General features: G+C 35.9%; 2 protein-coding genes across 2 annotated transcripts; one reads left to right on the top strand and one right to left on the bottom strand.

Annotated features, from left to right (window-relative positions):
- Nucleotides 1-834: 834 nt before the first annotated feature.
- Nucleotides 835-10,121, top strand: LOC130716976 (SAC3 family protein A). The gene is made up of 14 exons (XM_057567046.1): nt 835-1,135; nt 1,230-1,301; nt 2,055-2,903; nt 3,224-3,673; nt 4,531-4,632; nt 5,376-5,473; nt 5,954-6,107; nt 6,991-7,485; nt 7,574-7,714; nt 8,193-8,252; nt 8,725-8,855; nt 9,075-9,208; nt 9,302-9,537; nt 9,800-10,121. Exons 2-14 carry the CDS (start codon nt 1,242-1,244, stop codon nt 9,899-9,901), a joined length of 3,012 nt encoding a protein of 1,003 aa, XP_057423029.1. The 5' UTR covers nt 835-1,135; nt 1,230-1,241; the 3' UTR covers nt 9,902-10,121.
- A 659-nt stretch (nt 10,122-10,780) lies between these two features.
- Nucleotides 10,781-11,561, bottom strand: LOC130717968 (uncharacterized). Its single transcript, XM_057568385.1, has one exon. The coding sequence runs from the start codon at nt 11,490-11,492 to the stop codon at nt 10,923-10,925; it is 570 nt and encodes a 189-aa protein (XP_057424368.1). The 5' UTR covers nt 11,493-11,561; the 3' UTR covers nt 10,781-10,922.
- Between the last annotated feature and the right edge of the window lie 4,658 nt (nt 11,562-16,219).

Raw genomic sequence — 16,219 nt, 5'->3', positions numbered from 1 at the left:
CTCTATCTTATGAACGATCGAGCACAAAGCTACGCTGTTGTGGGCTTGCGGCCCAATCAAATGTTGCATCGCACATCTCATCCTAATTGCAAGGATTTTCATAATTACCTTGTACACCACATTCCACGAACTTATTGGTCGTAATTGTTTTAACATGGAGGCTTGATCCATTTTGGGGATAAGCTTAATCAAGGTGTCATTCAAGCTTTCTCTAAAGCTTGGATTGAGAAAACCTATTTAACCTAGCTCATAAGACATTCCACTGACTTTGATACAGCCGTGATCGGATCTCATCCTTCCATAGGGCTTTATAGGCACCGATGCTAAAGACTGCTCAACTGGTTTCTGCAATCGACACTTGCCTTCCTAGCAAACCCAATTGGTCTTCATGCATATGAGGAATCAACCCGATAAGCAAAGAGGAACTTCAACACCCTCCTCTGAATATAAACAGTTATAAAACATCGTGGCCACGTTCTCAAGCGGCTCAAGTCTCAAATCCAATTGCCTTCTTCATCTTGCAACATGATAAATTAAGTTATATATTTAAACAAATGCTACTCTTCAAACTACATGTTTGATTCGATTTCCAGATTAAAACAAACAGACAAAAACTAAATCAATTCACCTAGTGAATCTTCCTTGCAGAAGACGCTTCTCCCCAAAAGCTCACAATATTATCCATGTTTTCATTTTTTTTTCATAATTATTATTAAGGGTATTACTATTTGTACCAAAAAAATATTAATCTATCATCTTTGCCAAAAAAGAATTATCCTATCTTGAGGACCCACCTCTCTCTATACACTGCTCCTTCTATAACTATTTCTTCCTCCTTATTTTCTCATCTCATGTCACAGCCTCAATACAACAAAACCAAATTTCCATTCCCAATCCCAATCCCTCTGTTGCGTTTTCGCCAATAACCCCTTTTCGCGTTTTACAGCAAATTTCATCACCTTCGTTACTTTTTTCAATTTCTTAATAGCGTCATCATCATACATATCTTGCTATTTGTTTTCTTTCTGTTTTTTTGTTTTCGTGTATTTTTCCAATTTCGTTTTTCTCGCTCTTCCGATCCGTATCTGATTCTGCCGCAAAGGATTCCCCCATTGCTTTTCTGAGCTTTTTGAAGGTTTGTGCTGTTCCGATTTGTTGTCAACTAATTAGGGTTTTTGTCGGATTTATGTGAATTGAAGTTCATGTTTTTGTTTCTGTTGTTGAATCAGGTTGTTTGAGAGATGGCGAATGAAGGAACTAATACTGAGACCTTAGTTCCCGCGCAGCCCCATCAATTCGAGGTAATCTATGAAGCATGTTCATGTCATGTTTTCTTATTATAAGATACTTAAGTTCATGTGGAGTTTGTGAATCAAGTACTATTGTTGTTCACTATGATAATATGAGCTTGAAGATGTAATGGACTAATGTTAATTAATCAATCTATATCTAAACCTTGCATTTTTTCTTAATTACTTGTGATCCATTTGTAACTGAGTGCCACACTTATTATTTTGAACAGCTCATAAATATTTTCTGGAGAAATCTCCGTCCCCGTATAGACGATGTAGTCGCGTAATGAATATCTAGCACTATCTATCTTTATGTCACTCAATAAACATAGGGTTAGCGACAGATTCAGAAATTTGAGCAACATATAGCACACGGGAAATACTACCAACGTACTCTTTTAAACGGATATTTCAATACACTCCATATGATTAGTGTTATAAAAGGTCAACCAAATTTTCTCAAGTAAATCAATCATATAAGGATGATAGTTAGTGTTTTTCAATAAGTGTGTTGATAGCACTCCTCAAAGCATATAGCTAAACATGTAGTGTTAAAATATAATTTTTTTTATGGGGGCAATTCATACATTATATATATAATGTTAAGGAAATATAACTCTTGTAGGGGCAATTTCCCCCCGGTATGGTATAAATGTATCCGGCCCGGCATAGGGTTATATTGTGTAATCTTTGATTGGTTTTTTTTTTCTCTGCATCTTCATCATGATTTAAATGCATAACCCACATCTCTTTCTTCTGTAGAATCGTCATTTCGATCCTGGCCAAAATCAGCCACCTTCATACGCTCCCACTACGCCAGGGTCTCAAGCTGTATCGTGGGCCGTTCAAAGCTCTACAGCGAATGGAGGTTATTCTAATCCAACCTATCAGTATGATCAGCATCCGCAGCCGCCTGGAAGAAGCATTCAAGATGGTCAAAATGTATCATCAGTTGCCGGTAATTCATCAAATTTGGGAACAGCTAATGTACCCCAAGATTACAATGCATACACATCATACCCAAGTTCTTCTAATCCATATGGTTATGGCAGCGCGGGATACACAGGATACTATAACAACTATCAGCAGCAACCTAATCAAACCTATTCACAGCCTGTAGGAGCATATCAAAATACAGGTGCTCCTTATCAGCCTATTTCCTCCTTTCAGAATACTGGGTCTTATGCTGGATCTGCAAATTATTCAAGCACTTTTTACAATCCTGCTCCTGCTGATTATCAGACTACTGGAGTTTACCAAAACAGCACTGGATATGCAAATCAAGCGCCACCGTGGAACAATGGAAGCTATTCAAGTTATGCTTCTCATCCACATACAAATTATACCCCAGATTCCAATAGCTCTGGTGCTGCAACTACTTCAGTTCAGTATCAGCAACAACAACAAAATCCGTGGGCCGACTATTACAACCAAACAGAAGTCAGCTGTGCACCAGGGACAGAGAATTTGTCTGTCACAAGTTCATCCACCTTTGGCGGTCCTATTCCTGCAGCTACTAGTGGTTATGCAACTCCAAATAGCCAGCCTCAACAATCATATCCACCATATTGGAGGCAAGACTCCAGTGCTTCTGCTGTGCCTTCTTTTCAGGTTTGAAGATTACTTTCTGACATAGTGCGGAGAAACCCACACTACTCAGAGTTGTTGACTTGAAAGAACTGAAAAACTGTTATTTATGAATGTCAAGTTGCTTTTGTTATGGTTTTTGTCTTTATATGAATTACAAAATTATTCCTTCGTGTTAGGTCTGTTTGCTGTATCCCAATTCTATTTACGTTTTAATGTGTAGGATATCTAATCTTGTTAGGCTTCAATGGCACGAGATTGTTGCATTCAGTTGGTTTGTTATTTTGAAGTTTTGCTGTCTCAATTAACTTATTAACTTCGTGTTTGTTTCTTTTGGTGATCAGCCTGCTGCAATAAATAGTGGTGATCATGATGGTTACTGGAATCATGGGGCTCAAACTTCTCAAATTCACCAAACTAATCCTATTCAACCAAACTATCAAAGTCCTTTGGATTTAAAATCTTCTTATGATAACTTTCAGGATCAACAGAAGACTGTATCTTCTCAAGGGACCAATTTGTACCTTCCTCCTCCTCCTCCTCTTCCCCCTCCCCCTCAACAGGTAGTCTCGACGCCCATACAGAGTGCTCCATCTTTAGATGCGAAACGGGTAAGCAAAATGCAGATTCCAACAAATCCTCGAATTGCTTCAAATTTGACATATGGACAGCCCAAGATTGAAAAAGATAGCTCTACAACCAATACAGCACTAAAACCTGCTTATCTTGCTGTCTCATTGCCAAAGTCAACTGAGAAAATATCATCAAATGATGCTGCTAATTCTATACTTAAGGTGAGAATTTAACAATAATATTTACTGGTCTTATTTCATTATATGTTGCATACTTGTTATGACCCTGACAATTTATTTGTTTCATTTTTCACTAAGGTAACAAATATTCATGAACAGATCACCATACTAGAAGTTGATAGAAACCAAGGGTTTTGATTGGTTTGAGAAAAACTTTTATATTTTTACTCCCACTTTTACTAATAACTATTTCAATGCCATCTTGCTTTATTTATTTTTTGTTTTCAAATATTCGTGTAGGAACCAGTAAAAGTGACATTTTTTTGGTTTCGCCATTTCCTATACAAATACTTGAAAACATGAAATAAAGTAAAAAAAAGGTTGTTTTTTGGCAATTGTTTGTCAAAACAGGAAATGAAAAATTGAAAACACGACATTTTGTCAAAATCAATTATGTTTGAAATTAATAAAGTTTGGGTAGGTTGTTTTGAAATAAAGGATGAAGTGAAGATAATTGTGACAGTTTAGATAAAATTACTCCTTAGCCTATAAGGGGAAAGAAAAACTAGAACAAATAAACACACCGACATAGAAAATCTATCTAACTCTTAAATATATGAGGGATGCTCCCTCTAAAAGACCGATTTTTTTTATCAACATGCTTGCTTACTGTTGTCTTGTTTGTAAAACTAGTCACTGGCTAAAATGGTAAAGAACCTTATTTTGGAATATTTTTCATGCAGAGGTTTTTCAGGAATATGATATTTTGGATCAATAGTATACGTTTTTCAGGAATTGATTAAATGCACGTTTGTTTCATAGAGCAAGTTGGTATAGCAACCAAATGATGATGGATTTATATTCATCTTTAATATTTATGGAACTATTCTTACTTGCAGCCCGGTATGTTTCCCAAGTCGTTGCGTGGCTATGTTGAAAGGGCTTTAACTCGCTGTAAAGATGATAAACAAATGAAAGCATGCCAGGCTGTCATGAAAGAGGTAAGTTTTACTTTTATATTGTATAAGTAAATCTATTAGTATATTATATCTGTCAGCTTGTTATATGTACTTAGTGTTAGAAACATAAATATAAAACCATTGGCATGCATTCACTCTATAGCTTAGATACTTAATCTTTTGGGGTAGTTGGTTCATTATCATAGCATGGTAACAAAGCCTTTACGATCAAGTGGTATACAGATGGATCCTGTAAAAAGTTGAATTAGGTAGGTTGACCTATGCATTGTTCACGCTTTAAGTCCATAGGGCTATTACATGAGCGAAATACTAGAAATATATTACAAAATTATTCGCGTGCCTTCACCCAAACTTTTGGAACAGTTTATTCATGACACTTAGTATTCTTATATTCATGTTCTGGCTATATTTTGTTTTCCCTTTCCTTTCTAATTTTCTATGCTTTATTCTGATGGGAAACTAAACTATTTTATAATTGTATGATTTGCCTTAATTTTGTTAAATTACCTTCAGAGATATTGAGATTTGAGAAGAAGTGAACATGCGTAGCATCCAGTTAGAGATAGTGGCCAGTGGTAGTTGACATATATAAATATAAATGCATTAGAAAAAGACACGTTTACATAATTAACAGTTGATTTTAGGCACTGTCTAGTTTTTCTTCTTATTTATCTTTTTTGGCATCAAACATCTAGGTCTTGTGCATAATTTTGCTAGCCAGTTTATTTCAATTATCACATCACACTCCTTGACATCCTTTTCAGATGATCACTAAGGCAACAGCTGATGGCACACTTTGCACACGAAATTGGGATATGGAACCACTTTTCCCAATGCCAGATTCAGATGTGGTCAATAAAGAGTATGATGTCTTCTGTTTCTTCTTGTTTTTTGTGTTGATATGTCTGTCATTCTCTTGCATTAGTCTGAAAACTTCCGGTGCTTCGGTTTTCAATAATTTTTTTAAGTTTGATCAATAGTGTTCCTTTCTCCAAAAACTTTAACCGGAGTATATACAACAAGTACACAGTAAGAACCTACAATAAGATTGTGATTTTAGAATCTAAGTAGAGTTCTCGTTTTTAATATTTGAGTATGCAATTGCACAGACTGGTTGATGAATTTATTTTTGAATGAGCTTGGCTAATGCTCAAGAATTGTCTGTATCTTGTATTTGTAGTGTATTCTTACCTGTGTCATGGACTGTATTTGTGATTTTCATATCTATCTGATCCATGAATGTTAATATATATCATTATCATGCTGATGATGGTCAAATATTCTTATCTAGTTAATGCTATTATTATATTTTAACTATTATTTGGGGTATCAATTCATGCAGTAGTGTACTGTCTTCGACCCATAAAAGAAGTCCTAGACGATCTAAAAGTAGGTGGGAGCCATTACCAGAGGAGAAGCCAGTTGACAATCCAGTCTCAATCAGTAATGATACTGTAAAGTACAGTGCCTGGGTACCTAATGTAAAGGACAGAAAGGTATTTATAGGTTTAGTTAGGGATTTTGAAGGTTCCATCTGGTGTTATTTTTGTTTCATTATTTTAATCAATTGTTAGCGGAATTCGTCCTATTTCCCCCCCTATTTTCTTATAATTGGTTTTACTTCATGTCATGCTTTTCATCATCTTATGAGCTCCATTTCATATTCATGATCAATTATATTTACTATGTATGATCTGCATATTTACTGGTCATAATTGCCTGTTACATGTATTGTCATTTGAATGTAAAGTGATAGAATTAGATTTCTGATTGCAGTATAATATTGTTGTGTAGGATTGCCTAGTTCCTAGTCCCAATAATTCTTTGCTTTCTTTTTAACTAAAAATATTGCAATCTTTTCTATTTTTTTTGTCACTTGGGTTCACGTGCTATATATTGGTCTTCATTTTTATTCTTACTTTGTGAATTTTCTGCAATTTATGGGATAGCTTCAATGAATGGGATATTAGTCTCTTACCAACTGAATTTTATTAATGCACTGTTTGCTTGTCTTATATAAAACAGGGAGTATTTTGTTTGGCTGGAAGCCTTTCAGTTCTCTTTATGTTATATTTTATCTATCTGGATAGTTTAAATTTTTAATATTCTTTAAGACATGTTACTGTTGACAGATAGCATAACAGTTATTCTATGTTGTGTCTTTAGTTCGCTAGTCTTGTTCACGTGAAAAACAAGGTTACATGGATTTACTTTTGTATCTGCCTTATTCTGTTTGGATGGCCTTTTTTGTGCTCTATATACCCCTTTTTTTCCTGATAGAAGTGCTTTTTAAGTACAGTTATGTTGACAGTGAGATGTTTAAGTCTAATTAAGTTACACAGAATATTGGTCTCATTGGCCTAAATAAATGGCATGCAGGTGGTAATGGAAAACAAAGAGAGCAAGGAGGACGACTTGAGGAATACTAAATTTTCTCCATTTATACAGAGAACTTCTAGTAAGGCTCCCCAAAGGCCATTTAAGAAGCAGCGTCTTACTGATGCTTCTATTGCTCATGAAAATGGTGATGCATCTAGTGGTAGTGATAAGGAGCAAAGTTTGACGGCATACTATTCGGCTGCAATGGCGTTCAGTGATACACCAGAGGAAAAGAAGAGACGTGAAAATCGTTCCAAGCGTTTTGATTTAGGACAAGGGCATCGAACAGAAAATAATCATTTCAGGAGAAAAAATGCTGGAGCTGGGAACTTGTACAGTAGAAGGGCTAGTGCCTTGGTTTTGAGCAAAAGTTTTGAAGATGGTGTCAGCAAAGCTGTTGAGGACATTGACTGGGATGCTCTTACTGTGAAGGGTGCTTGTCAAGAAATTGAAAAGCGTTATCTACGCCTAACTTCTGCACCTGATCCTGCCACTGTAATAACTCCTCTGAGGAATTTAAATGACATTCTCTTTTCCTTCCCCCTCCTTAAATATTAATATTAAGAATGTTCTTAACTTACAGGTAAGACCTGAGGAGGTTCTTGAAAAAGCCCTTTTGATGGTTCAAAATTCCCAAAAGAATTACCTTTATAAATGTGACCAGTTGAAGTCTATTCGTCAAGATCTAACTGTGCAACGAATACGCAACCAGTTAACAGTCAAGGTATTAAGAGTCTTGATCATTCTGAGGGATATTATTCTATCAGTGATTTACTGAGTCTCCATATTCATAATATTTCTCAGTTGAATGGTTTCTGTGCATGTCTTTGACTACGTTGCTTGTTAATTGTTTGGGAACCTTTTTACATTCAAAATTTCCTTATCCGTATGAAAGAGCTATTATTGTGAAAGCAGTCCATATCTTTTTCCTATTTAGTTCATTTTAATATATTCAGCAAAGTATATTAAAATGAACTCCTATATAACTTAAGTGATACAATTAAAGCTTCTCCTATCCTTTTATTAACTGTTTAATGTATATGATTCCATTTGACCGACTCATGGTTGGGACTTGGGAGTTACATGATTGGTTCTGTATTTAAAGATATTGAATTTACTATATGTAGTGGTTGTTGCATGCTCTGTCTACATTATATTCTCCACCTTTTGTGCACCTGCTAACTGTTGAAATAATGTTTCAGGTGTATGAAACTCATGCCCGATTTGCAATGGAAGCCGGGGATCTTTCTGAGTATAATCAGGTTTGTTATATATATTATTTGAAGAAATTACAATGTATTACATCATTTTATGCTTCGGCTAACTTTTTTGCTGCTGTTGGTTTTACTGGTTATGTTCTGTCATTTTTCCTTCTAAGATCAGTGATTAATATATTCCATTCATAGTCATAGAGGTTTTCTAGTTATGAGTCATTCTACATGTTGAATTATACTGAACAGTGTCTCCACATTGACAGTTAGACAATTTGCATAGTAGCCAATTTTCTTGTCGTGTTTTTGTGTGGATGTGTGTTTTAACCTGCAAACCATATTAAGATCAAAGCTGATCAATGAATTAAGTAACGAGGCAGATGAGAAGTTAATTATGAATTTAAATCAGCAAACAAAGTGACGTACGGTTTTGCTTGTTTTGGAAATGGGAATGATTAAGGATTTTATTCCACTTGTTATTGAATTTGAAGTTTAGATATTGACGCCGTTTGTGTGATTTCAGTGTCAATCTCAGTTAACAGCTCTTTATGCGGATGGGATTGAGGGTTCCTACATGGAATTTGCCGCTTACAACTTGCTTTGTGTTATAATGCATTCGAATAATAATAGAGATCTCCTATCATCAATGACAAGGTTAGCCTCATGCTTGTGTGCTAAAATGATTCTTCTTTATCTCAATTTTTGGTAGAACACTATAAAGTAGTTCACCTATCAGAATTTTGTGCTATTATCAATTCCATTATTACCATCTTTGTTATTAAAATTTACTAGTAAAGGAATTATTGTCATCTTTTTATCAATTATTAATCATGGGATGCCTCTGATTCGAACGTGCAATGCCATTGATGCTAGGTTATCTGATGAAGCTAAGAAGGATGAAGCTGTAAAACATGCTCTCGCTGTTCGTGCAGCTGTAACTTCGGGAAATTATGTTGCATTTTTTAGACTGTACAAAGAAGCTCCTAACTTGAACACTTGCCTTATGGGTGAGCATTTGCGATTAACTCTTTTTCCCATGTGGCTTGTTGTAACATTTATCTCTAGGGGTATAACTGAAATGTCTTTTCTAATTTCCGCAGATCTTTACGTTGAAAAGATGCGTTACAAAGCTGTGAGCTGCATGTGCCGGTCATATCGCCCAACTGTACCTGTTTCATACATTTCTCATGTTCTTGGATTCTCAACTTCCGCAGTCGCAAATGGAGGAAGTGATGAGAAAGACACAGAAGCTTTTGAGGAGTGTTTGGAATGGTTGAAAGCACACGGTGCCAGCATAATGACTGATAATAACAAAGACATACTGGTTGATACAAAGGTATATCTCTTCCCTTTATATTTGCTGTCCTTTAGGTGCTAATTGAATCAGTAGTTTTGTTCCCATCCTGAAATACTCAACAATAAGTTTTATAGCATTTGATTTACTGAATCATCATTATCAACACTAGCTATATAGCATTTGATTTGCTGAATCATCACTCATCAACTTTGAAAGTGTTTCTTAACCTGATCAAGTTAATACAGTGATGTATGATATTATGATTGCTGGATGAATTCACAAGGAATGTTTGTATTTGCAGGTTTCATCATCTAGTTTGTTTATGCCGGAGCCAGAGGATGCTGTGGCTCACGGAGACGCCAATCTCGCCGTTAATGATTTTTTAGCAAAGGCACCTTTATAGCCAAGTTGATTGTTTTTTGAGTTACAATAGTGAAAGATCATCATTCAGGAAAGTGGGCAGAAAATGTAGCAGCCCTTGATGTGTTGTATTTGTAGGTTATATTGCATGCAAAAGGCCAGAAAAAATGTTGTCTGAACATTGCCCCTTAACCTAGCCTCAAATCTTGGATTAGTGAAGTGGCATACACAATATGAAAGAAAATAAAAGAATATTTTTTGAAGCTGTCTAATGATCTAATAAATATTGCCATATAAATACAATTTCTTTGCACCGAGTTGTTACCATTCTTCCGTAGTGAATTTTAGGACTAGAACCTGGTATTTAGAACAATTTCGTGCTAGTTCATCTACACTTCCGTAGTGAATTTTAGGACTAGAACCTGGTATTTAGAACAATTTCGTGCTAGTTCATCTACACGCCGCTTGGTGGCGAATGCCTGAACTATAGATGCAATGTAAAATTTAGTTATGAAGATAAGTAATAAAAAGGACTTAGAATATTAATCTCTTATGTTCTTGGTTTATTTTTTAATAGGATATGTAGCTAACTAAATTCTGAAAACTAATAATTACATTTCATTTTACACGTTGTACCAAAAATTTCATTTCACACAAACAACCCATTTCAAGTCTGCAGCATTGTATTCAGAAGAGCTTATATATTTTTATCTTATTTATACCTGTGCTTGATCAAAACTTTGTAATTTACTTACAACCTTTTTAAGTTTATTTTAATAACATTTTCAATTTAGTTAGTGAATTATTGATTTCATCTATTCCCTTTGAGTTTTAATTACGAGTCAATTAGTGATTACTCCTAATAACAGACTTTAAGATAACAAATGAAATGATTGAGATTAAAAAAGTATTAAAGAGACAATTTTCTAAAAGAAGCAAAAGCTAACTTCCATAAGAAAATGCAATTATATAGCTTTGAACAGGAACATGGGTACATTTTCAATGTGTGCATTGAAGCTCAACAAAGTTAATTAATTTATAATTAACAAGAAACACATGAAAAATCACTGGTTGGTTGAAGAATCAGGCCAAACACTGATCTTCTCCTTCTGAAGCTTGACATAGATTGCACAAACTGCAGCCACAAAATACACCTGGATAAGGATTATCGACGGTGTGTGGTAGTTGATCACACCCTTCCCCGTCGCCAGCTCCACCAGCAACAACGCCGTCAAACCAAGGATCGCAATGCGTCCGTTCAACCGCTCACTGTACTCGCTGAACCCCAGCTCCACCTTCAACCCGTCGGAAACCGCTTCTTTCAGTGGCACCGGCGGCAAGTACACGCTGGCCGCCGTCGTCCCCTTCTTTGACTTCCTGCCTTTTCGTATCTCCGCCTTCTTCCCCGTCCCGCTCCGGTAACGGAGGCGGATTTGGTTGATGCGGCCGTCGAAGTCGTCATCGGCAGCGGGCGCGGGTGGTTCGTTGTCGGAATCGGAGGGTGGTGTTTCGGATCCGGTGGCTCGGGTGGTGAAGTGGAGGAAAGGCTTGTGGAGATGATGAGGATGAGGTTTGGAGGAAGATAGCGGGAACAGTGGTTGCAGAGACGGTGGTGATGAGGTTGTGTTCGCCATGCTTTCTCTGCTTTGCGTTTTGGATAATACAATACAATTCACACTTCAATTTTATTCTACCTTATTAAAATAAAAATACAATAAATTGTTTCTTCCATATCCTAACCAAACACGTCACCTCCAAAATCAATGATGGATGTTTCAAGTTTCATGGAAAATGTTACATAGAAATATGTGGAGTCCAATTTACATTTGTTTTCGTCTTTTCGAGACCAATATCCATTCTAATGGTAGCATCAATCCATCACCAAGTCTATAGATTATAGTCCCTCTTATTGCTAAGGGCTTCATTGGCAAGGAAACTTTCAGCCTAGTTGTAAAGCCTATAGCATGATTATAATTTTTTTTACTATTGCTCTATCCAAAGGATGACTAATAAGGCCATTTGACTTCTACCAAGCCTTCCAAAATGGAGACTTAGAATAAGAGGTCTTCATACGAGCTTTGAAAGGCTTTTTATGGTTAACAATGGGATCATCATGGTTGGTTTGATAAACACAACTTTATATCAACTTTGGATAAAAAAAAACTTTATATTAGCTCATTTTGATTTTTCAGATGCTAAGTGAGTAAGTGTGATTCATCTCTCTCTCTCATAGGCTTACTCCCCGTATAACTATTGTTCTTATGCTTTATGTTGGGATATAACAATCCTCCTCTCTTCTTCTTAACTCATTTGTTCTTTTATTTAGGATTGCATAGTGTTTTTCCAATAAAGGACTTGGGCGAGTTACATTACTTTCTTATGAAACATTGTAAGTCTGCTTCTACTCTCATGATTCATGACTTTGTATGTCAAATGTCGGTGCTCTTCAATCTAACATAACATTTTGTGTTAATAAAGTGTGTCAATTTAGGCAAAACTATGAATTCCTTGACAGCAGAGAAAGTGGTTGTAGTCTCCTGATCCAATACGGAAGCCGAGTATCGTAGCATTGCTTTCGATACAATATAACTCATTTGGCTTCAGTTTCAACTCTCATGATTCATGGCTTTATAAATTAACTATCGGTGCTCTTCAACCTGACATAGCATTTTGTGTTAATAAAGTGTGTCAATTTAGGCAAAACTTTGATTTCCTTGACAGCAGAGAAAGTGGTTGTAGTCTCTTGGTCCGATAAAGAAGCGGAGTATCCTAGCATTGCTTTCGATACAATAGAACTCATTTGGCTTCAGTTTCAACTCTCATGATTCATGGCTTTATAAATCAATTGTCGGTGCTCTTCATCCTGACATAGCATTTTGTGTTAATAAAGTGTGCCAATTTAAGCAACTGATTTTCTTGACAGCAAAGAAAGTGGTTGTAGTCTCTTGATCCAATACGGAAGCCGAGTATCGTAGCATTGCTTTTGATACAATATAACCCATTTGGCTTCAGTTTCAACTCTCATGATTCATGACTTTGTACGTCAATTGTCGGTGCTCTTCAGCTTAACATAGCATTTTGTGTTAATAAAGTGTGTCAATTTAGGCAAAATGTTGATTTCCTTGACATCAAAGAAAGTGCATGTAGTCTCTTGATCCAATACGGAAACCGAGTATCGTAGCATTGCTTTCGATACAATATAACTCATTTGGCTTCAGTTTCAATATTTTGAATTATGCATACCACGCTTTCTTACACCTCCTCCAACTATTGTTACAATCTTAGTGTGGAAGAGTGATGTAGGAAGTAAGAAATGAAAATGAGATCATACCACAAGTTTCACAATTTAAATGCCTTGGATTGGTTATACAAAATAATGAGGAAATTGACAAAGATGTTACATATCGCATTTGGTGGTTAAACTGGAGAACACACCAAGGTCATTTGTGACTCAAAGCATCTATCAAGCTCAAAGGAAAGTCTTACTGAACTGTTGTAAAACCTCATATACACTTTATGGTACTGAATGTTGGGCTACAATATGAGAAAAAAAGTTAGAGTAGTGGAAATTAGAATGTTGAAATAGAAGAGTGGCCGCATAAAAAAGTATAAGATACTACCCATGTTCCTTATTAATAGTCAACTTTGAAGAAATTTTGTTTTTTTTATATATCTGTTTACTAACTATTTCAAGAGAGTATTAAATGATGTTTTTCCTAATCATACCTTTTAGGAGTAATAGATGAGGAAAAATAAAATACACATTAGAGGTAAAATATAAAAATAAATAATACTACTTTTCTATATGTACTTCTTTATCCGGAGTATTAAGTAGGAACAATACACAATTTGTGTATGAGAAGATATTATGTTGACCAATGATGGATGCACGTAAGACAAAGTAAGGGCAATTGCCCCACATGAATTTCAATGTTCATTAATAATCTATCAATTTTTTGGGTACACAATAAAATATCACAAAATTGTATAGCTCAGTATTTATTGCGCCCACTGCCTCCATAACTTCGTTTTTGAAAAAAAGGGTGCCCCACGATTTAGTACTTTTTTTTATTGAATGCGATTACTACTTCTTCTTCATTCAGGACTAGCTTCTAGGTTTATAAATTATATTTTTTTTTGAAAGAAGGCTTAATACATCAGAAGGTCCCTGAAATTGTAAAGGGAATCAGTTTCAGGACCTGTAAAATTTTTGCATCAAATTGGGTCCCTAAGAAATTTTTTTTAATTCAATTAAGGCCAAAGTGTGCCAGCTGCTGATGTGTCTTAAACTTTTTTTCCACATGGCTTTTATAATTTTTTTAAACACCATTTAATATTTTTATTTTATTTTCCAACTCATTTCCTAAAAAATAAAACCTAAATCTAATTACCCTTCAATTCACCCAAATTATAGAAAACCTACAACCCAGTTCCAACCTCTTCCTGGTTCAACCCTTCCATTCCCCTCTCCAGAACCTTCATTGCTTCGCTCCTCAACCTGTCGCCGCTCTCCCTCACCCACCGGAGCTCCTCGTCTACGGCGTCGATGCCGGCGAGGTCGTGCTCGTCGCAGAGGCTCAGGATCATGGAGTGGAACTGCGCGGCCTTGGCGAGGTCGAGCTTATCCGGATCGGCGGCTGCCATGAGGTCTCGGAGCTTCTTGCAGAGGCGAGGGCATGGAAGGAGTGCTGGAGAAGCTCGGTGGTTCCGTGGAGGTTGGAGAGGTGGGAGGTTTTGGTAGCGATTGAGCGGTGAGGTTAGGAGAGTTCAGATCGGAGGCGGCGTTGGGAGGATTGGAGGGAGGAGAGGAGGGTGGAGAGGGCGTGGTCGGCGTGAGGAGATATGGGAGAGGAGGTTGTCGTGGCGGGAGAGCAACTCGGAGCGGAGCTGGATCTCGAGGAGGTGGATCGCGTTGTGGAGCTTCTCAGTGGTGGAATCTGGTTTGTGATTTTGTACTGCTTGCCAGCACACAAAAGAGGGGTTGAATCTGGTTTGTGATTTTTTAATGAGCTAGAAGTTTTGTGATTTGGTTCACATATCATGTTTATGATTTAAAACATAAATGTTCATTTTGATGGGTTGTCCAGCTTGAAGATTGTGGCTTCTTGACATTCAGAGCTTTTATGTGAAGAAACCTTGATTTGAAATCAGTATTTGACTCTTTGGTGGTTTGGGGCTGAAGATGAAGACGATGAGTGATGTTGAATTTGTGGTTGTTTTTGGGTGATGTTGAATTTGTGGTTGTTTCTGGGTTTGAGGATGAAGATGAAGATGGTGGTTGATGTTAGATTTGTTGTTGATTCTGAGGATTTTTTTTTCTTCTGAATTTGTTGTTGTTGATTCCATGGAGATTGAGGGAGATAAGATTAAAGATATAATTAGGATAAAAGTTAAATAAATTGGAATTTTTTAATTTTTAATTTTTCTCTTTAAATAAATGAGATGAGTTGGAATTATTATTTTTTTTAATTAAAAAAAATTATAAAAGCCACGTGTAAATTATGACTAGGACAAAATTGAGGTCTGGCACACTTTGGCCTTAATTGAATTAAAAAAAATTTCTTAGGGACCCAATTTGATGCGAAAATTTTTCAGGCCCTGAAACTGATTCCCTTTACAATTCTAGGGGCCTTCTGATGTATTAAGCCTTGAAAGAATTATATTTTTAAAATAACTTGTGTTGCCTAATAGGTTGTCTTCCTCTCAAGGTTTTTCCTTTATTTTTCAATTTTCATTTCTAAATTGTTTTTCTTGATATGGATATGATAGTAAGTTGGGCTATTGTAGTTTTATGATTAGTTAATTGATATTCTTTTATCTAAGAGACTCTATGACATTGTTTTTATTCTGTGTATTGATGTTGCAATCTTAGTAGAAGTCATCTATGTTGGATTTTTTCCCCAAAATTATTTAAAAAGTTTTTCATCGTTTAATTCTTTTATTTATTATGTGTTAGAAACCATATATTTCTTTGAAATAATTTTTGCTATGATTTCATTTCTATTTTTTTAGTAATTGGTATTTTTTTTTATTCTGTGGTTTTAGGATAAATATGATATTATGTGACCCTAAATTTATTTATACATCATGTTGCAGCTTCTAGACAAATTGCTGATGTGTTTACCAAAAGCTATTTTCACAATAAGCAAGATGTATAAAGCTTCAAGCCAATCAAATTGCACATTAACAACCAACGAGTGGTTAGTTCAAGTGATACATGCTTGATTTCCCTTAAATAAGGTCCCAGTTCGAGTTTTGTGGATGAGAAAAACCCATGTTTGGAAAGTTTGCTCCACTATGATGCGGTGTTCACGGCTCGAACAAAATTGTCTCCAAAAGATGATATTTATCTTAAAATAAA

Source organism: Lotus japonicus, chromosome 5 (genome assembly GCF_012489685.1).
Source record: "Lotus japonicus ecotype B-129 chromosome 5, LjGifu_v1.2".
NCBI lineage: Eukaryota > Viridiplantae > Streptophyta > Magnoliopsida > Fabales > Fabaceae > Lotus > Lotus japonicus.
The sequence above is the reverse complement of the archived record's forward strand: the minus strand, read 5'-3'. Positions and strand labels throughout refer to the sequence as shown.

Coding starts and splice junctions, on each gene's coding strand:
- LOC130717968 (XM_057568385.1), bottom strand. CDS start 11,492: ATGGCGAACACAACCTCATCACCACCGTCTCTGCAACCACTGTTCCCG.
- LOC130716976 (XM_057567046.1), top strand. CDS start 1,242: ATGGCGAATGAAGGAACTAATACTGAGACCTTAGTTCCCGCGCAGCCC. Junction 5,474..5,953: donor TCAGATGTGGTCAATAAAGA/GTATGATGTCTT, acceptor CAATTCATGCAG/TAGTGTACTGTCTTCGACCC. Junction 9,209..9,301: donor CTTGAACACTTGCCTTATGG/GTGAGCATTTGC, acceptor TAATTTCCGCAG/ATCTTTACGTTGAAAAGATG.